This window comes from Cydia fagiglandana, chromosome 5 (genome assembly GCF_963556715.1).
Source record: "Cydia fagiglandana chromosome 5, ilCydFagi1.1, whole genome shotgun sequence".
NCBI classification, from domain to species: Eukaryota; Metazoa; Arthropoda; class Insecta; order Lepidoptera; family Tortricidae; genus Cydia; species Cydia fagiglandana.
This window is the reverse complement of record NC_085936.1, coordinates 9,190,873-9,214,525: the sequence shown is the minus strand read 5'-3', so window position 1 is coordinate 9,214,525 and position 23,653 is coordinate 9,190,873. Positions and strand designations below refer to the sequence as shown.

Genomic DNA, 23,653 nt, shown 5'->3' with positions numbered 1-23,653 from the left:
ACTTCTTGCCCGCCGACTCAGAAGAATGGAAACTTTTATCATTGCGAGCCTCATAAATCTTAATCTAGTGTGAAACAAAGAATCGGATATTTTATGTGAATATTTACACAGGTTTTGTTTCTGCGTCGCGATGTGCGCTGTGGCCACGATTTTCCAGCACGATTTTTCGTGAAAATCCCTGTAGATGGGAATATTGTTGGTGAAACTGGCTCGCGTTGGGAAAGCCTGTCAATGTTGATAGTGCATTTTTATCCGTTGCCGACGTACCGACGTAAAAGTGGCATCGAATGCATAAAAATGAGTAAATATGTGGCTTCGTAACACTGACTTTTTGTAATATTTAATTTTAGAGCCAGCATATTTGACAATGTTCGAATTTATATAGAAATGCATATTACACAATAAAATATTATCTTATCGTGATCTTATCTTATCTTACCAACTGATCAGACAGAAATCAAGAAGCATGTATTGTTTTTGTTTACGTTTTATGTGAAAAGGTTTTTGTTTTAGGTTTTAAGTTTTGAAATGTATAAAAATACAGTGTATATAATGATCATTGTGCTTGCTTGTTAATTAAAAATTATCTTATTCATTAATTATATTCCAACAAAATAACAGACATCAATCTGGATCTGTATTTATTTTAATTTATTGTAAAGTAAAAATGTTGGATATTCTTGATACAGTAAATTGATTTTCATTCGCTATCTTATCTACTTGATGTAATGCAGTTCAAAAAGCGAAGTTATCTTATCAAGGAATTGACTGCGTTTCAATTCCAGATAGTTCCACTGAATATTACCTCTTCCGGGTGCATTTCCACGTCTATTTTATTTATAGAAATATAAACTAAGAATATCTGGGCCACCGAGAGCCAGCTTAGAATGTGATAATTTTATATACACATACACATATTTATTACTGCGTACATACTGAGCAGGTATACCATTATTATTAATATTAATACTAAATATAATTTAACAATTATTGTCTACATTGGTTGTCAAAACAGAAGAAACTCAGGAGTGAAACCTTATTAAGTTAATTATTTAACGTTTTATCCTAAAATGCTTTTAAATATATGTATCATAATGACTGGTACAGTTGCAACAGAACCACTTATTTCAATGCATCTGAGGTACCTACAGTCATGAAGTATTTAATACTTGATATACATATGGGTGCAAACAACTTACTCAAAAATATGTCTCATTCGCTGACATAGATAACCTCTAGCCGCCCATACGTCAAACCTTGCCAAGAAAAATGAAATGTTATTTTGTCAACACAAAGTTCAAATTAGAATGGAACAGGAGACCTTTTTATAGGTCTCTGGGCGGCTAGAGGCTATGGGACATATTTATGAGTAAGATGTATGCAGATACACACATTTTTACAGTTGACTGTAATAGTATAGAAAGCCAGAGAAGGTGCAAGTAAGTAATATGTATATAAGTAAGTACCTATAGATCTACAACTACAAATACAAATACTCTTTATTGCACACCTCACACCAACAAATCTATTTTGTACTTTAAGACCATTGTAACCGTATTATTATATTTATATATTACTGCGAAAAAAACATATGTATAGATATTTGTATTCCCGTTTTAATAGTGTAGCCGCTAGCAGGCGTGGCTCACACCGCGATTTCGTCGCTTTGCTACAGGTAGCTAAAAGTACATCCGTTCGAATTTTGGGGTTTGCCATAAGCCTCACGTGGCGCTGTCGCCACCTAGCGGCCATATCTGTGCTGATCGTGACAGACGCGTTTTGTTAGAGAGTGAGTCTTCTGTACCTAGTACTATTATTTATTCTGTGCCGCTAGCTACGTCAGAATAGTGATGATTTTGTTTATCTAAACTTACACCTTCACGTTTCCTGTTTTCGCGGCAAGCGTGTCCGAGGATTATGCAACTTGTCAGCGCGCCAAACGCTCAGGTGTTCTGACCTCCGTGCCGGTTGTGACACACCACCTTGTGAATCATTTGTGTTCTTCACTTATCTAATCGAGGATACAATTAACACAATATGTTCAAATTCACGGATCAATCGGGAAGTAAATTTAAACAGTCACTCCACATTTATTTGCGTCCTGGTGAGACAAGTCACCGATAAGAAGCTTCTGACTCTTGTTTTCAAAATAATCAAAATATACCAGTAACGACTCTATAGTAAAATATTGTGTTTTACTTGTTTGTGTAGTAAGTAATATGCTATTTTTTGTGACTATATTCTGAATGGAATATGGTTAAAATAGCTACGGCGTTGACACACATCTGTGCTTCTCAAATAGATACTGCTATTTCCGTCGTTCGACTCTCTTAATGACTAGGCGATCACACATCAAATCCACTTTACCTTCTGTAAGTAGGCCTGCTCTTTAACAAATTACCCTACCAAAGTGAACAGATTTTTTGTGCCTCTCGCAATCAGTATCGATGTAGCTTCCGATTTTTCAGCCGCGAATACGTTACGCCAGTCTCCCTCGATTCGTTTGAGAACGGTGCAGGTAATGTAGGATTTAGGCACTCCCGTCTGGAATTCAGCGAAATGTCAGTCTCAAAAGACTGACATACCTACTTTTAGATTGTCATGTCGGATATTGGAAAGGAATTTTCTTCATTTAATCTCGACTAAAATGTTGTTACCGATCTGTGGAATGAAGAAATTGTGTTTATTTTTGAAAGCAATACAATATATGTAGGTATTAGATAAGAACTAAGTAACTGTTCTGTTTTCCTTGATTTCAAAATATATGGATAGCGAATAAATTGATTAGAAAAAAGAGTCAGCATTGGTTTTGAAGTAAAGTAATCCTCTTCCTCGTCCAGCAAAGAATAATTTAATGAATGAAAGTAGGTCCTATAAATAATTCGGTCGGCAGATGCGCCGACTTTAAATCATAATAATTTTATAACTTATAGCTACCTACCGCACTCGCTTCGTCATAATTGTGATGTATTATGCTATTAAAAAGACAGTAAGAAACTGGAGATGAATAAGGGTTTAGCAAATTAATAAAAGTAATTATAGATAGCGGCGCAGCTCCGATTCTCTCAGTCGAATGAGTTGCTTTCTTAATTAACTCCGATGAAAAACTTGGTGGAGAACAATAGCCGCGGCAAATTGAATTCATTTGCCGATACAAACATTTTGGTGAATAATTAACCATGGTTCGAGCCAATGACAATCGAACATTGCTACTGCATTCAGGTAAACTATACCGAATAGCTATTGAACGTCAGCGAGCATGCGATCAACGTGATCAGCGTTTGATATTCGGCCCATTCAGTCCTACAACGCTAAGATAGTGCATTAGGCATCCGCTAGGCCGGCTTAATAACGTTCCATTAATCACAAATCTAACCAGATGTTTAGCATTCAGATCAGAACTTAGCCTGAATTCAGAAACCATTTTACTAACGGATGTTTAGCTACAATGTCCAAACAGTAGCTTTAAGTATAGCGAATAATCGTAAAGTAGGTATAGAGGTAAATAAAATAAACGTACAATGTATCGATAAACAGTATCTTTGTTGCGTCCCAAGGTGAGGCAGCCACCAGCATGAGACAATGATCGTTTATGCCACAATAAACGTTAATGTTGTGTGAAACAGCAGCGATATTTAAAGGCGCCGAGTAAAATGTGTAATGTTATAAAACGGAGCAACGTAAGGTCGCAGGGCATCTGGCACGAACAACATGTGTTTTGCTATTTTTATCTCCACCATTCACAGAACTGATATCACTAATTACGTACGCTGTACAAGCGCTTTAAAATGTTTATTAATTTGCCTAATCCAACACCCCGTTTTATTCTACAGACCGTTAAAACGTTCTGTTGTTTCGTGTAAAATTTTGATGTGCATTGTGGTTTGTGTCGCACTTAAAATACGGGTAGTATTTTGTTATTGGCTACGCTAATTCAACATTTACACCCGTTTGAATATTTAAATGAACCGAAATTACGAATATATATTTATTTACGTTAAACGGTAAATAAGTGCGTAGTGCCCACGAATAAATGTATAAATAATTCGAACATCAACTTGCACTTAACGTTAAAAGCAGAAGTTTTTTGGTAATGAATATAGCAAAATCACGAGTAAGGAAATTTCCTTAAAATAAGTCGTCGTTACAGTAGTACCTACTCATTTCCCTTACGGAATAATTTAGGAGCCCTTTCGGCTATGAGCGTTTTGGAGTTGTACCTTTACCTTAGAAAACAAATATTATGACAGTTACTTTACATACGAAAGGGCCAAAGTTCACGATTGCCTCGCCTTTAGTGGATTCGCGTAAACAATAACAGTACAATGGGGCTTTCAGGTAGACTGACTCTTTTGTCCCCCCGCGGGGTGGGACTGCCTTCTTATAAGAACGTTATGGAGGCACCACACCTGGGCTGGTTGCATGCAAGTCCGATATAAGTGCATTACAGGTCATCATTTACGCTACGGTACCCGGCTGAAGTCTATTAAGTTTCATGTAAGCAATATATAATGTTTAAGTACAAGTATAATATTGGTATGAGGTAACAGCTTCATTAACTTTCCTTCAGTGAAACTTTATATATTGAATATGAAATATTTATGTGTTGGAGAAATCCTGTTCCTATATATTTCGTCACGGCACATAAATTACGTATCTCGCTAGTTTCAATAAATCTTTCAAATAGGTACGGTCAGCCAAGAAAGTGGTCTACCACTTTCTGGGCTGATTTGGTTGACATACACAACTCGGAGTAATTTTATCATTGTAACCACTTTTTAAATATTAACATGATTCTCCGGATGTCATGTCAAATACATACAATATATATGTATATGTAGGTACCTAAGTTTCCATATACTCAATACCTGGACGCTCATATGCCCACGTCCTGCCTCATGAATGTAGGTACGCGCATGCGCTTGCAAATTAAATTACCGACTTGCGATGCGCCGTTTATTAGATACCGCCGTTTCCTAACGCGGACTGACAGGCCAGGGCTCCTATTACTAGACTCTATTAACTACCACATTAATCAAATAATGCACTTAGTTAACTGGAACAGAGGTATAATATAGATGTAAGACTAAATTATGCAGTTAAAGTGAGAGTGACTGAGCATTATTTAAGATTAGCGACCCGCCCCGGCTTCGCACGGGTTGACAAATTACACCACACTTGGCACTTAAACCTTCCTCAAGAATCACTCTATTGATAGGTGAAAAACCGCATGAAAATCCGTTCAGTAGTTTTTCAGTTTATCGCGAACAAATACACAGACACGTACGGCGGGGGAGTTGTTTTATAAGGAGTACTCGTAGTGAGATATTTTATTAGATGCGGCCGTTTTCTAATAGGTACGACTCATATTACTAGAATTTATTACTCGTACATCAATAAAAAACGCAATTAGCTATCTGCAATAAAGGTATACCATTTAAAGTAGCTGCAAAACTGATTATGCTATTAAACTGAGAGTAACGACTTTAACAACTTAATAGTAAGCTATTAAGTTGTTACGCATTTGTTTTAATGGTATTGCAGCTCGCACGATCTGCTAGTTACGTTCAAAGGTTTTCATTTCCACGCAAGTACATATTCTGAAAACGTTTATGACATCTTTCTCCTGTATAACCGAGACTACCTACGAAAATATTTTAAGTTCAAATTCAGTCAAGTTTTTTTTTCTTATTGTATTAAAATAATAGAAACGGGTCATTTTATAGTATAAACTTGTGCTTATACTTTCGTTGGTTTGTTTCCTGTAGACATCGCATAGTTAATGGAAGCTTAAGCTTAAATATTTTTATGCAACACCTTTGCAGGCGGGATACATTTTTTAAGTACTCTACACTCAAATAAGAATAATTACGGGTTATAAATATAATTATATACCAGAGTCGTTAACTTTCATTGTATTGTCCACAGAAGTGACCTTCTTTAGAATGTGTTTGACCCAGATATAAAGTAACATTCCACTTTCAAACATATGAAAATCATACAACACCACGATTTTTTGTTAAAAATACGGGTACAAATTTTAACTTTATTCTTTAATAACTTTCCGACGTCGGCAATAAACATAAATAGCATGACGGTTACAGAAGACTCCGAACTTGCTCTCACATCGCACGACGAACTTTCATTGAGTTGGCTCGACCGTCTTTCTACGTCAAAGACATTTTTTCTCGGTACACCTAAATCTGAACGACGTAATGGGAAAAGTTGTAACAAGTATTCAGAACCTATTATGTGCCATTAATATTCTGACGGGACGCACGACACGACCAACTCTAAAAAGTTAAATAATAAATACTTTGGTAGGCACCTGTATCCGATAATAAGTGTAAAACTGACTAACTTTTCCCTCATTTATTCATATACATAATTCCCATACCATACTTCAATATTAACGTGTAAGAATAACCTGTCGTGCAAACTAATCGTAATTCCAGGTAGAACAAGGCTGTACAGTGCAATAAATAAAACTACTAGTACGTGAATATGGTAATTAGGCTCTTAAAAGCACGTATCAAATAGAGTTACCTAGTACTTGGTTACCCATACAGAATGTAGTAAAAAAAAACCGGGCAAGTGCGAGTCGGACTCGCGCACGAAGGGTTCCGTACAATAATGCAAAAAAAAACAAAAAAAAAGCAAAAAAAAAACGGTCACCCATCCAAGTACTGACCACTCCCGACGTTGCTTAACTTTGGTCAAAAATCACGTTTGTTGTATGGGAGCCCCATTTAAATCTTTACTTTATTCTGTTTCTAGTATTTGTTGTTATAGCGGCAACATAAATACATCATCTGTGAAAATTTCAACTGTCTAGCTATCACGGTTCGTGAGATATAGACTGGTGACAGACGGACGGACGGACGGACGGACGGACGGCCTAGTAGGGTCCCGTTTTACCCTTTGGGTACGGAACCCTAACAAAAAAGTATGTAATTGTAAGTTTTCGAAAATATATAATAATACCTAAACGGCTACCTCAAGTTGAAAATGTCAGCCAAATCAGATCGTTGTTTGACACAATTATAAAACAAAAGTAGCGCACGCACTGAAAACCGCAAGAATAGGCGTATGGGCAATTACCCTATAAGCAGCTTAAACGACCACTAGTAGTTCAATCCCCTACGGGAAACCTTAATAAAATTAATTCAGTACTAGCCCATGCAATTTGCGGTGGATTTAAATCCATGCCGTGGGCATTAAATGAAAGGATATAATACCTACAGTCTCCACAAATGAAAACCGTTTGTAAAGCTCATTGTTACCAATGAACGTTGCGAGGAAATTAAATTACCTATCTACTGATATTGGGCCTAGTAAAGGCCTATCTTGCCCCAATTTACTTTTGGAAATGGAAGGACGATCAAGTTCCGTTTCTTTTTCAAATGATTCAATAAAAAATCATGTTTGCGAAGTTCGGATACCTAGTATCTTTTATGTCGTTATTAATGTTGTCGTCCAGAATTTAGATCCAGTACCTTGAGAAGCGATTTCTTGACCCTGATTCTAGTTTTACGACTCTGTTGCCATTGTCAACCTACTAGTTCTACTCCTACCTTATGTTCTGGCCAATTTAATCTGGTCCATACGTCTGGCGACACCATAAACAAGAGAAGAGTCGTAATCCGGAATCGTTGGACTGCGAGAGTTCAACGTTAAATGGCAGCTGCGTTTTATTTTACGATGCCCATTAAATGTACCATTGCGAAACTTTTGGTAGACACGGCTTTGTATGTAGTAGGTGTGAAAAATAGGGCTTAATTTATGCATGTAAAATTTTATTGGCCTATGTTCTGACAATATATTACGAGGATTTGTAACCTTGCTAACATCCACACAACACGTCTGCAATGTAACATGAGTCAAAAATAAATTGTAGTCTTCAATTAAAATAAATTTAAATTAAGGCTGCTCCAACGAAATGCTTATCTGTTGGTCCCGACTCCTAGCATTAATACAAAACATGTCGTCAGATTTCAATGATGCTGTACTTTTTGGTACTCTTAATATATTAGAGGATCTAGGGTATTTTGCTCCAGCAAATTATCCTCGCATTACCAGGATTACAATGGCTTCGCGGGGTTAAGCTAGGAGTATAATTACTGTAATTTACGAGTCGGCATTAAAGACCTAGGACTCTTCAATTAAAATTATTTGACGGCAGTGGGAATTTCGTCGAACGAGCAAACACGTTTATTCTCGGTTTTTGAGTTGCTTCCAGCATCGGTGCGGTAAATACGTTCGTGTTCGTATTATTATTATTTAAGTATCTGTTTTTATTTATTTTATTTATTTGGATCATCAACAGCAACACAAAGATTAATACGAAGCGTAAACTATTTAAAAAATAGGTTTACAAAATATAACAAATAAAGAATTATTGTTAAAATAAATCTTTATTTATTTGTTATGTGATCACTGATCACGTTCCTAATAAGTACCATGAATGGTTTGCACTTGCATGTGCTAGTACTGCTATAGTTCGTTTTTTTTTAGCATTAGAACTTGAGAGAAGGTAAGCGATCTTGACATGTCTTTTAATTGAAAAACGCTTTTTAAAAATCAGTAACCATTACTTATGAAAGCAGAAGAATATAAATGATCGTATTATATTCATAATTGTTACATATTTGCCGTAACTTATTTTTAAAATGTGTTTTTCAATTAAAAGACACATCCAGATTGTTTATTTCTTATGCTAAAAAAACGAACTATAGTAGTGCACGTGCAAAGAATACAAAGTCGTTGACGGCAAGAAACCTATATAAGTATGTAGCAAAGCCACTATAAAAATAGGCATCTCCCAAATTGTGAATTACACCACGTTTCTATAGTTACTGTAACTATCGCACCCTAGGTTGCCGCGGTACAAAAACAACAATCCTTACTAAATGATTTGGCATCTGATCGACATCGTCTAATCAAGACTGAAGCCAAACAGAGATATTCGACTGGTGAAATGAATTAATTCGTTTGATGCATGTAACAGCCGACTTCAAAGCCCCGTAGCTGACTTTATGACCTTGTAAAATAACTGGCTTCATACTTGTGACTTGTGACAGCACCATTCGACACGGTAATAAAAATGTGAGATGAAAGTTATACCTATATTATATATAAATATTTTTAAGGTGCTTTGAGATATCTGAAAAGCAGCCCGATTCAGATTTTAACTTCTTTTTATGAAACGGTTAAGGATATGGTCGTAACAGTTGTGACATTTCTGGACCAGAAAGATACATTTCTGTACAGACAGTTTCATAAAAAGAAAATGAATCTCAATAGTGCTTTAGAGAACCTAGCCAAATTAATGACATTCGTTTAAAGAAAATGCCCATCAAAACCTGAATAATGGATAGAGTTTCACGCGACTTTTATTTCACATATGTCGTGACATATTTTTCCTAGTTTACGTAATCGATTGCTGTCTTGGTTACGGATACGGCTCCAGCCCTGAACATCACTACAAACATTTTATTACCATTATTCGTAATATTCCAAATTCCATTTTTTCCAGAACGCTAATGGTTGAGTTAAAAATTACGTCTAACACAATAACAATCGCATCAAAAGAGGACAGAATAGTTAAAGAATTTCGCCGCAGAGGAAACCTCCCATTAGCATGAAAGAAATAAAATAAAGGGCGTTTTCCGTGGTTTTTCCCATTAGTATCAAACAGAAATAAAAGGGGATTTTACTTAAGGGGTAAGGTGAGCTGGCATTTCATTCATACTTCGATTTTAAGTTTCCATTCCCCGACTGTTTCCTCATTTGAAATGCAAAACCTACTTAATTACATATATGATAATTTTATTATCGTTTTAAGATTGTAAACAGGTCTTTCGGTCGGTCTTTTTAGCTTATTTTTTTTAACTTTATACGTATTTAGCATAAGGAGGTAATAAACCATAGCAATTCATTCACATTTATTATTCTGTATATGAAAAAAAAATGTTTTACTTTTGAAGAAGAAACAGTCGAGAGAAGAACTTAGAAATTGTTAGAATGCGAGGTTATGTTTCATCTTAATTTTCCATCGTTCTCAGCTATCGCTGACAAAAAGCGCCACATCAGGGCTCCTGAAGGGACTAATGCTCGCTTTACGGCGCCTTTTGATGGCTATTTCGGATATGATTGTCGAGCAACCCATAAAGAAGTTTCCTTATAAACGTTTACGCACGACGCGTTAAATTTGTTTTATAGGCATTGTTCACTCGCGTTTTGAATAAGAGGATGGTTTTAACAAAAAATCGTTAAGTTTATCTACAGCATTTCTTCAAATTGCTGATGAAATTCACGACGGGAAAGCTGGAAATTACCTACCTTATTTTTTTACTACATTGTGTGTTACTAATCTATATAAAATACAAAATAAACCACTACTTATAAACTATTTGCCTTTACTAATGTAGAACACCTTCATATTATTCTTATAGCATCACAGAATGACAGTAAAATGAATTCATAAGGTAAACATGGGCATAAGCCACTCTAGCAAGAACATATCGAGGTTGATTAGTCTATAATTAGTAGGTCAGATAATCACGTAATCACACAGCAAACCAAACTAAAAACCTTGTTATTATTAGTCTCATTCCTTAGAACATCGACACTCAAACAAGCGTACAAACAATTTTCATCTGTCCCTAATAATGAACAAATACTTTCAAGGTAAATTCATACAATTCTTATGTTAATATATCATGAGGCACTTTGTCATTTACCTGCGTAGCTTGATATTTTAATTTTACAGAACATTCATATGCCACATAATACCCAGTTTATGCCTTCCCCTTATTTGTATGCAAATATATTTTATGCTGAACGTTTATTACTTTTGGAAATAGGTTATGTTCGTTCAAATACGAATCAGGTTTCTGAAAACGGTTATTTATTAAGACGTGTTGTTTTCAATAAGCTTGTTTATACTTGAATTATTCAGCAAATATGAAACAAAGGCTCAATTTACTAAATAATAATATTCAAAATTATATTAGATCAATGGTCGTCAAAATTGTATTGTCTATTAATTTTGCAACAAACGATACTTGTCAAACTACACAAAGGGGTATTGGTTTTTTACGAGATGCGATAAACCAGATTATTGTAAAACAATCAGGAATTTCTAAAAAATGCTAGGTTAGGTCATGAATGCCCAGTTTCCCACAAGTCAAGGTGGACAGATGGATAAACAGATGGACACACACATCACGATAATACCTGGCGACGTGGAGCGCGCTTTAAACCGCGGTGCGATCATGACGGTCTCTGGAAATCACAATCAAAATAATGAAGTCTCTGGAAATGTAATCAGCTTTACCCTTAGGCTCTACTATTAAGGCCGCATTGACAACTCGAGGACTTAGCACTGGTATCATTAACCCTTGAAGCACCGGCTGATATAAATTAAATTATGTAACCTAATTCAACTTTCATCCAATAGGCAGATAGAGGTTTCTGACTGCCATTATCATTGAAACTTCTAGTCCTAAATGAGTACAAACTACGGTTTGACCTCAAAATTGTTGGGACAAATCTTGATAATATACTCTGGGTTTTCTGATCGCATTTGAAAGTGTTTTAATTATGTATTCTTTGCTTAGCAGAACACATTGAAATCGCTAAACTTTAAACATAAGATTGTAGATATTTCTCACAAAACTAACTTAAAACGATACACGCTAACGATCTAAACTAGATAACTAACTAAAGTCTAAACTACTCAACTACTTTAAGAACTTTACAAAACAGGGGCAAACGTTGGAACATGCGTTCTTGATACTTGGGAAATGTTGTTGATGTAAATTATAACATGTTCCCTATGTATTCACTTCAGAAGTTAATTTACAACTGGACATAAATATTGTGCATAAATGATGCAGTGCAAAATTTAAACCATACCCGAGCGAAATAATTAAACATGTAGTACGTACTTAGTAGATACATGACATGCTCAGATATCCTGCTATAGAGATATATTATGTACCTACGCAATGTCCAATTGTCCACTATTGTTTTAAATAGTCTTACATATTGGAATTCTTCCTCCATGGAGACCTAATAACAGCGAGAGCACAGTCTCATACGCTCAACAAAATGCTATTCTGGGCTAATATTGTGTGGAGCGATGCAAGTTCACTTGAATTTATGAAATAAAACGTGTAATATTTATTTTGCGACGTTTATTGGATACAAGGTTAATTATGTAAGAATTTATTTTAAGTTTAAATAAATATTTTTGCATAAAGGTTTTTAAAAGTCCCCTAGTTCAGTAGAAGCGTTTTAATAAATAGCATAGTCATATTAAGTAATACCTATACATATAGTTATATTGGATTGAGGTTTAAAGGACATCAATTTTATGGTTTTTGGTTTGTGGTTCGTGGCTGGCTCCAATGAAAATAAGTATTAGTTTCTTTTTCTAACCACGAGTTTAATATTGTAGATATACTTTGTGTATCATTTATATATAGTTAAAAACCATCCAAACACTGAATGTATACATACAGTATACAGTAACAAAAATCATAGGTAAACACAACCGACAGTCTAGGTTAAGGTGAGGGATGTGGGTCAAACGGACGCGTCGGCCGAGAGCGTGCTAGGCAAATATTGAATTAACGTGAACGGAATAATTGTGGAGAAAGCTCAGATTCCCCCGGCAGCAGTGTGTCAACAACACCATAAATAATGACGGGCGATCCGTGAGTGGAATCATAGACAACATGCTCAATAGACGTGCGAACTCGGACAACGATTCGTCAATTGTCGCTTGACAATCAAAACACCGTAAAATAATGTAATCAACGAGTCACAACACGTATATAAAGTCATGAATTCATGTTCAACTTAGAACATCTACTATTCTAGTTTAGAGTTATGTCGTGGAATTGTGTTTTGTTATAAACTTGGATTTAGAACGTGACCAGTCAGGGTTCGCGTTCGCGATACAAGCCTGCGGGTAATGTGAGAGGATCAAGAGAATTTCCAATCTGTTTCAACAGATTGGAAATTTATCTAGACCACATCTGCAGTAGCTACATCTGGTTATGTTTTTAGTAATTAATATATAGTTACGATTTAAGTAGGTACTTAAAACCTGTTTTTTAAAATTATTATTTATTTACAATACTGTTTTCATTTGTTATCTTGGTACATTGTTATCTGTAGCCTAAATCTCATATTTTGAAGTAAAATTCGGTTTGGATGACACAAACACAAACATGAAACGATTTTGTCCAACTGTAGGTACGTTCCCTTTACTTTATCCTTATATATTTATGCCGAAACATGCCGCGTGAGTAAATACTGAATTCTAATTAAATAAGGTCCTAACCTCAAATTCTTTATTTACTACATGGACCTACGCTATGACGTCTGGTATGAGTGGTTAAGTTTGATAATTCATAGCTTTATTACCTAATTTGTAAAATGTTTATTGTATAATAGGCTTCGCACTGGTAGATCAATTATACACCTAAATCTTTCTCAAGAATCACTTTATTGATAGGGGAAAACCGTGTGAAAATCCGTTCAGTAGTTTTTGTGTTTATCGCTTATATGACACGCGCAGACACACAGACAGACAGACGCGACTTTGTTGTTTAAGGTTTAGTGATAAGAAATAGTAATAACGTTTAGTGGTTTGTTATGGTGTAGGTATAGGTAAGATACGTTCTAAATATGACTTGATGTGTCGTTGGAAATATGTCTTTTGATTTTATTTACTTATCACAACGGGTTATTACGACGCAGACGAGGCGGGGTACACAATTAAGTTCCGCTAAAATAAAACAAAAGCCCTTAACATAAACTCAATATCGTGTTTTTCATCTACATGCAAATGCGTTTGCACGCACGGAAAAACTGCGACACCCAATCAAAACAGTATTGTTGCATATTTTGAACCAGCACCTTTCTGGTAATTAGTGCCCAGTACTAACAAAATTTGCATACTAAAAAATTCATTTGTTTTGTATCAAAAGCAATCAACAAATTTTCGGTCAGTTAAATTTCCAACCATTCGAAATGAATTTATTTATACGCTTCGGCGAAATTGTGATGGTGAAACTATTACGGGGATTAAGCGGGTTCCATTATCTAGGATTCTCTGTATTCATGACAGTGACCCTCCATTCGTTAGGGAAGGGCTCTCTAAACAAGCTCACACCTGGAATTTACCGCGGTAGACGGACGAGAAATATGGCCGTCGCAGAGCGAGGCGATTTTAGGTTTGATTGCCCAGCTTTAATCTCGAGTATAACCTACTAATTGAATTGCTTTATTCTTTTGTTGTTCATATAATTTTGTATACCTACTTAATAGTATAGTGGTGGTACAGGCTTTAGGTTAGTTCTCGCTCATGTCGTCTCGGATATGGATGCATATGGTATCGATGCATTCAGTGTAATGCGCTGAATACAAGCGCGCGCGTAAGTGGTGGGGGTAGTTGCTGTGACGTCATAAAGTCGGCAGAACAAACTTTTTTTTTTATTTTCCTTTAAACATACCATGTGGGGTACAGTCGCCATCAGATATATCGGAGCGCCCAAGGTGCTCACAAATATCTCAACACGCCTCTATTGTCAGGGAGTTAGAGTGCGTGATCAGATATTGTGAACACCTTGGCCGCTCCGATATATCTGATGGCGACTGTACCAAATGAAATGGCTTTGTGAGTAGATCACAAATATATGACGACATACACGACACGACATGAACGAAAGTCCATTTCTAAAAGACTTTGCGTTCACTTCTCGATAGACTATAATATTAATTACGCTTAATTCTTTGCGAACACTATACTGAATTGAAGAAGTTCAATTATTCAAAATACAATTCACATACAATAATTACATAACACAATTTTAGTTTCGTTATAATGAAAACAAGACCGTAGTTAAATCGTTCCCAGGTAAAGCTTGCCAGTTGGCGCTCACAGTTGGTCCATGAAATCGAATTGGCCCTCGGTCAGAGACGAAAATAGTGGTAATATCATATTAGTAACAAGACTCTCGAGCCGCGGTTTCATTTTAATGAACTGAGTTTGGAGCTCGTGCTAACGGATTTGTATTTTAGTCAGTTGTAATACTTATTATTGTTATCCTTCATAATAAATTAGCGGTAGTTAACAGCTGTGGCAACAGGTTAGATACGTCGTAAAATTTTAATGAAAAATATGCCTAAATATTGTAAAGGATTAAGTATGGCGTGTAAGGGCAAATTTACTACAAATTTGCATAAAAAAATGTAATACCGCGGCTTAAAAAAACATACTTACCACTATATTGCTAAGATTGTGGTGCACCTATGTTTATTATACTTATCTAGCTTCTATCAAAAGTCATCGTACCCATATTGATACTTCAGACATTTGAATTTTATTTACTCATGTAAAATCAGCTATTGGATAAACTCGTACCTAACTCGTACAATTGTATGAATGTGTAAAATAAAAGTGTTTTAATAAACCGAAACAACGATTTTTAACGCCTAAACTCACAATGGGCGAGTCCGGTAATGGATTCCATATGCGATTTGTGCATATAGAGTTTATCATCAACAGAACGGGGTAGATATCTCAAAAATAGGAAATAAGCTTAAGAGATACATTTCAAATTTATTGAGAGATTCTATTTTAGGTGATTCCCAAATTAAAGTGGTTAAACTTGAATTGGACTTAGAAACTTCCAAGAGTTTAGCTACCTGATTAATAAAATAGTTACCGACGACGTTTAATTAATACGACCATCACTGACGAGTAATAATTCAGGTTTTATCTAAGCGTAGTAAGATTAAGGATAAAGCATGACAGGGAAAATTTCAGATTTGAAGGGTAGTTAGTGGTAAATGAATATCCGGCCACATTTCCAAAAGCAGACCAGACGCTGTAATTTTTTATTTATAATTCCTTCGTTCATTTCAATTTTCCTGCAATTTAATTTAATTGTAATACAGTGTCAATAGTAATATCATACGGACTGATAGCATCTAGCCCGCATAAGGTACCCCCGGTGAACGCATATATTTAGTATGGAAACCGCCTTTAGGAACATTACCGTTCAAATTCTCGGGCCAAATTAGCACACATACAAAATTACGCCTACATTTAAATAAGACGACGCGTTTACAGAGCCTGTAATCAAAGCTGGTAAACAAAATAATAGTCATCTTTTTTACACTAATGGTACATAGCTAAGTGTAGATGAAATGCATATAATGTCAATAACTACCAATCAGCGACATTAATCCGCTAATAACCTTCTTGCTGTACGTACTGGCCGTTGAGAGTTTGCGGATCATATTTGATTAGAATATGACTTGGACAGGGATAGGTTTATGCCATACATTGAAGAACCAGTCAAATAATACACGTATAATAATTTAATGCAGATTAAAAGATAACTAGTTAAAATGTTGTTGTGAAATGACAGACTAACTCAACATAAGTAAATATATCATTGTTGTATAAATGTATTCCGCTATAATAAGTATTTTGTATATTTTATTATCAATTTGTATGGCAGTGCGAAGTCACATTCAGGTATAGTCTGTCCGTTTTTCTAAGATCAAGTACGCCATTGTAAATGTATGGTAAACTTGATCTTGGAATTCGGACTGGCTATACAGCCTGCAAAATTTACATGGGTACACGAATCGGGTCAAAAATATTTGAAAAGGCGGAGTCACAATAAATCCCCACTTTAGTTCCAATGGAAATATTTTATATGTATATAGCCGGTCAAGGAAGTTTGTCAGTAGAAAAAGGTGCAAAATTAAAATTTTGTATGGGACCACACCCGTTCGCGCGCTTACATTTTCTAAATTTGCCGCTCTTTTCTACTGACGGAAATGGCTTGAGAGAGAACCTACATATATGTGACGGTAGAGGGTGGATTCGAATGACCAACATTTTCAGATAATGTGTGTATTTGTTAAATTAATTCAGTGGAAGTGTATCTACATATAGAAGACCGGGTATGATTATCTCACGAGTTATATCTCATGAATAGAACATATTCTAGATATCTTTCCAGGCGTCCACTTAATTTCATGTCTCTCTAATTGGACAGCTTTTTTCCATAGTTCTCTGCGAATAGCATCTTGTGGGAATCTGAATGGAAAGTAATCTAAAATGATAATATCAAATTTGATTATTAATTTGAAATAATTAGATAGTTTTTTTACAGCTCCATTCCATGAAATAAAAAAGGAAAATACAAATCTGTAAGAAAGAATTCATTACTACATTTATAATTATATAGAAAATACCTAAACCAAGCACAAGTTAATTAAATAGTCTACTTCATTTGGCATAACACCATCCCTATTATCCTCGCAATTTAAAAAGTCGTATGTTGTTATGAAAGTCGTATGCAGTTATTACGTTTTAGATTAGCACGGTAGTATTGAAAACAAATCGTCATGTTTATTCCAAATTTTACTGAAGTTATCTGTTTACTACAAGTGAAAAGTGATTCCACTATCCTTGGTATAAACTAAAATAACTTCTGCACCACTTCACGACACATGAAGACACTTTTAATTACAAAAAAACGTTGTTTTTATAAATCAATTTAGCCATCCGTCACTGACTGTCATCTCGGACCAACTAAAGTTGCGAATCGAATAGTTTGTAAGCACCGCCTACAATCGAATAGTTTACGTTGGGTCATAACTGAGCGGACAGAATACTTCCATGTATATCAGTTCGCTGGGTACCCCTTATATAGCAGCATGACGATAACATACCTGTTATCGTCATTATGTAATAATTAAATAACATGTCCTTATTGTTCATTGACGCAATACAGAATATCGACAACGTCCTAGACAAAACTTATAAATATGATGATCGAGCCAAGCTTTAGCGTATAATCGTCATTATAGTTTATAATCGATTCTATCCGTACTTCACGAATGCGCATTAACAGCGACTGTCGCTTGTTTATTTACAATACGTATTATCGAATGTTAACATGTTGTTTAGCATCAAGGTCTGTGCTATTTTAGAGGTGAATCATGGCTACGATAATAAGTTAACGGATTAATCCTTATTTAAATTAAGGATGATAAGAGATTACTTGAACTGACGAAATAGTTTGAAACTCAGTCATGTCTTCAGTTTTCTATGGGGGCAGTGAAAAAGTAAAGACACGACGAGTTTTTACTTAGTTATTGAGTTGATCTGATATTATTTATAATTTTGGGCTTGGGCTGATAGAGTGGAAGAAGTTCACTGATGTAAGCTCGACAGTAAGTCTGTCTATAAAAATAACCCTTGGGCCCGAAATCTCTTTCTCCTTACTACATCATAAGGACAACAAATATTGCACATACGTAAGTATTGACTGCGATCTGTGACTAAACTAGTTACGCGATATCCTAGAATTATTTACTCATAGTTACTAGTTAGTATAGACTAACCGCATAGTCGATGCACTAATTAACAGGTAATTACTATTCCAATGTTCTTGACTAGATGCTGTTGACGTAAGTGCCCTATGAGATTATGGCTTCAATCTCTTAGGTACTTTATTCTCAAACAGAATGAATTATTGGCAATGCCGCGGCCACTATTAAGTAAATACTTCAACATGTTTCTGTTGTTAAGATCCTAAATAATATCCACAATACCTTAAGTATTCTATTTGCTATGGAAAATACTTTTATTTTTAACTATACGGCCATTTCGAGTAAACGGATATGTCGCTCCAACGACGAATGTGTGTGTGGTATTTGTACTTAAATTTATAATTATTATAACTGGCCAAATAGTAAATTAACATTTTTTTCAAATAGCGACTATACAAAGAGCTAGCTCAGCATTCATTAAATGGCTATCACTTTCTAGAACTTTATTTACTTTAATATTTTTGTATTTAATATAGGTACCTAGGTATAGGGTCTTAGGTTAGTTAATCACATAACTTGTTTATTAACAACTGTAGGCTTCACATACATAAAATAAAACGAAATTTCCAATACGGTCAGAAAGTACCTATTTATGTCGGAAGTTCCTCCTTGTATTCCTCCATCAAAATAAATTTTACATTTGGAATTTTACAATCTTATAAGTTTATAACACTAATCATTTAACCAAAAACCTCGCATGAGTACCATCGCCCACACTGTTAACTCTAATAAAGTCCACCGATGTGCAGTTAGGAGTGTTGCTGTTTGTACAAAGAATCCCCAGCGGACACGTGGTGGGTTATTGAGTTGGGCGCGTCGTTTCACATGAGCGCACGAGCGACGCATCAATAGGGCCCAGATCCTGTGACTGTACCGCACCCACGGACTATTCTAACAACAATAACAATCACACACACACAACTATAATAATCCTACCGCACAATACTGGCATAGCATCTTACAGTTAATAACATTATTTTATCAATGTAATTTTCCATGTTGACGTGCTAAAGTGTCCTTGTGGCCTATTTGCTGAATAAATGTTGAAGTTTGAAATAAACGAGAAATAAATATTTTACCCGAAATATTACTGAAATACCAGCAATAAAAAACTTGAAATGGAGCAATGAAGAAGAAGAAGGTACTAGAGTCTGTGTTTTTTAACTATAAAGTACTAGGTACTCCATACATCTTCTATGCAAGAAACAAATGAGCGTTACATACTTTATACTATTTTCTATAGGCTTCTACCGTCTGTTTTTAGGGTTCCGTACCCAAAGGGTAAAACGGGACCCTATTACTAAGACTTCGCTGTCCGTCCGTCCTTCTGTCTGTCACCAGGCTGTATCTCACGAACCGTGATAGCTAGACAGTTGAAATTTTCACAGTTGATGTATTTCTGTTGCCGCTATAACAACAAATACTAAAAACAGAATAAAATAAATATTTAAGTGGGGCTCCCATACAGCAAACGTGATTATTGACCAAAGTTAAGCAACGTCGGGCGTGGTCAGTACTTGGATGGGTGACCGTTTTCTTTTTGCATTTTTTTTTCGTTTTTTTTTTGCTTTATGGTACGGAACCCTTCGTGCGCGAGTCCGACTCGCACTTGCCCGGTTTTTTTACTTCGTAGTAAAAAAAACAGACGGTAGATGTTCGATAAAACCATTATAGAGCTTTTAAGCATTATAAATTATAAAGTCGATACTATTAACAGAACTAAGAACTAGGTACGTCTATTTTAATACATTTTAGATGAGCATACAAAGACCAAGATTTCTGTGAATCCATTAGAACACCGTACATAAATAAAAACATTTCCAGCTATCCCAACTCTATGCTTGGTTTACTTTGAAACTCGAATATGGCTTTCATCATTCTATGTATTTTAAACATACTACTACATACTACATTTGATTTTTTCATTGTATGTGTAAATAATGAGAGTAATAAACTTATTTCAGATAAATACAATAATTCTCTTATCAGAATACTGGTAATTTACAAAAATTAAAAATGGCCTAATTGTATTAAATATTTGCTCATACGCTTACATGTTATGATTTAAAATTACTTAAATTATTACTGGCATCTAATCACAACATGATTAAGTGAGGCATCTATGGATAGAATTTCTACATTAATGGATAATTAATTTAAGAGCCTAAACGGCTTAACATAATCTTAGAGTTCTTTAATATTAAGACCCTTAACTTTATATTGAAAAATCTTCAAATTCCATAACTTAATTATCTCAACTTGTTAAAGCTATTTTGTTCAAGTACCTAATATACAAATTGGTAATCTGTAGACGCAATTTAGTAAGCAATCCTTACAAGAGATTATTACGGAGATAGATTACCAATTTTATGGCTTTTATACGGCTTCGGCGCCAATTGACTTTCTCTTTAATTCGAACCTATTCATTCGTTTACTCTTTAGTGAATATGTATAGATGTTGACTACCAGAGGACTACCTATGTAATTAGAATGATGGAAATCTTAATACGTTCGTCATTAAAGTCATTATTTAGTAAGTGATCTCAGATCTGGTATAATGTGACCAGTGCAGCGCAGAAACGGCGTAGTTATTTGCTTACTTAATAAGCTTTAAAGCGGGGACTTTTCCCTATGTAGTTAACTTAGGAGTAACTTACTAGCAAGCGGACTGGGCGGATGTAGGTAGGTACACTGGTTGGTAGATATATAAACGTTATGGAACTTATTTAGAAAATTGATTATCCTCTACTCGATTTGCAGATAAAAACCCTGATAAAAACCAAAACAAAACTACGAATGTGTTTTAATTGACATGAATATAAACATTTACGTGAAGTCCCTCACAGAAGCAAACCAAGCTAACTTCTAATTTGGCTCCACGAGGATTTTCGGTTCTCACCTAATTGCCACGTCGTACCGAACTTTTCACATAGCGAGCTAAAGGCAGGACAGTGTAGTGTCGAATTTGCGGCATTAGCAGAATTACCCGGAGTTGACTACCCCTGTTGGCTTTGTTCGTCTGTTTGCAGATGCAGTGTTGCAGTTAGTGCACGTATACCTTTATGTATACTGTAAATGTTTATTGCAACTTGTACAGACGACTTTGAATTTGTATTACGCTGTAGTTGAATCTGATAGCATGTGTACTTTTGTAAATGGGGTTTGGCGCACGATATCCATTATCCACTGAGATCAGATCACCTAGCTTATTATTGGTATTAGGCAAATAATTATGTCGTATGAGATCCCATTGACGCTATATTATTGTATTTATTTGTCACAATATGGTACATTTATGTAATCTTAAATTAGAATTAACGCAAGTTCCATCATATTCTACTGTGAAGGCGGTATGATGGTGATGGTATGATAATGGATGGTAGTGAAATTAGGTAGGTGTTGGGTAGGTGTATTATAAATGTCTAGGTCGCATGTCCATGTCAAAATATCCATAACTGTAACCTGTCGTCCATAATGTGTCAAAGTTCCTCAGCTTTACTGTACCTAATGCTGTGTTACTTATTATTTAGACGCCAAACAATCGATACTAAGTTGTTTACAAACAATCGATAGAGATAATAACCTGTTCTAACAGTCTATGTTTTGAATACTTAGGTATCGATACTTTGATATTTCTCTGCTCTCGACCTTTATATTTAAATGACGGTGTTTTATTTAACTTGTCCGATAACCGATAACTATTCCAACGAGTACTGTGGGGCTACCGCGAAAACCGAAATTCGCAAATTGCGGGGATCTTTCTCTTTTACTCCAATGAAGGCGTAATTAGAGTGACAGAGAAAAATGCCCGCAATTTGCGAACTTCGATTTTCGCGGCTATAGCCCTGAACTCGTTGGAATAGTTATAAGAATAAACACAAGAAAAACGTGTTAATCGTATTGATAACATGGAATTAATCCTATCCGTCTATTTAACTAGGGACTGAAAAATCTATCTATGTCAGGTCAATGTGGCTAATTCCGCCATAGGAACTATTCCGTCCACGAGCGTATTATTGTTTGCTTTTCATAGGAAAAAATCCATTTGCAATGATTGCTGATTCTAAAAGCAATCGCTGCTTTGTCGACGAAATTATCAATGTTGTCCGTTGTTCGAGAAAAACGCTAGTGGACGGAATAAGGCACATTCATATTATCAATAGAGGTGACAGCATGGTATCAACGATTGGGCATTAGCATATCAAGCACTGGGGTGTTAACGATTTGTATTGTATTTAATTTCCTTTTTATTTATTGAAGTTATTCATAATAAAGTTAGTTCATCGCAAAGTTTCAAAACTTTTAAACTGCTAATGCTTTTAATGGCTTGTATTTTCATTCGTATGAAAAAGCAAAAGAGTTGTATTACCAACTCCGTAAACATAGATAACGATGTTCGTTAAAACTTGTCAAAAGAAAAATTGAGTCGCTCTTTAAAAATATTCAGTAGGTACTTTGTTGCAGACGAGTATTCTCAAAGCTTAATTAGGTAAGGAAATTCAGTAACTGGGTATTATCGAAGTCAATAGTTGGACAAACAAGGCACTTAGACTTGAGTCTTAAGATTAGTCACAATACTACTATGCAGATACCTATAGGTATCTAAGAAGAGATCTTAGATAAGTACGTACTAAGTCTAATGCTGGGTTAACATGAGGTTTCACTATCGCTTAGTAGAAAATGAACATTTTTATTCTTCTATAGGCATATTACAAAGTATTACCTAGACCATAGTGTAAGCATAGTAAAATATTGCATAAAAAAGCAAGTTGAAGTAAATATATGTATGTAGTATCCTAATATATGTTTAAGCTTAAATCACAATTAAAAAAAAAGTGAGTGCTTAGTAGTTATTTACTTATACTTATAACCGTGTAGACAAGACAAGTTTACCTACCTATTATTTAGGTACCTACCTATGTAGTTAACCATTAGTAATAATTGAATTATACGGATATACTCAGGCTGCATGTGAAAAAATCTACGTATTTGACGTTCAATTCATACAAAGTAATTAATTTATATGTAACTCTATTTACATATATGCATTAAAAAGTTCAAATCAGGAAGGAAATTTTAAGGATGGTTACAAATTAGCCGCAAATAGCACAATAAGTAACTATTTACAAATTGTGTTACCTATGATTACCAATGACAAATACTAACCTCGTGTAAACCAAGCATAAGAGCCAGTATTACTCAACCTGTCCACGTACCTACA

General features: G+C 35.2%; 1 protein-coding gene across 10 annotated transcripts in view; it reads right to left on the bottom strand.

The window, feature by feature from the left end:
- LOC134664418 (sorbin and SH3 domain-containing protein 1) overlaps positions 1-23,653 on the bottom strand; it is a 198,000-nt gene that overhangs the window by 68,875 nt on the left and 105,472 nt on the right. For 6 of the 10 annotated variants that reach the window (XM_063521052.1, XM_063521044.1, XM_063521047.1 and 3 more), the window contains one exon: positions 11,239-11,286. The exons of 3 other annotated variants lie outside the window; for them this stretch is intronic. In XM_063521052.1, coding sequence (XP_063377122.1) covers positions 11,239-11,286 — 48 coding nt within the window. Of the gene's footprint in view, positions 1-11,225; positions 11,287-23,653 lie in introns of all 10 variants that reach the window. One more of the 10 variants, XM_063521054.1, reaches the window with a different exon arrangement.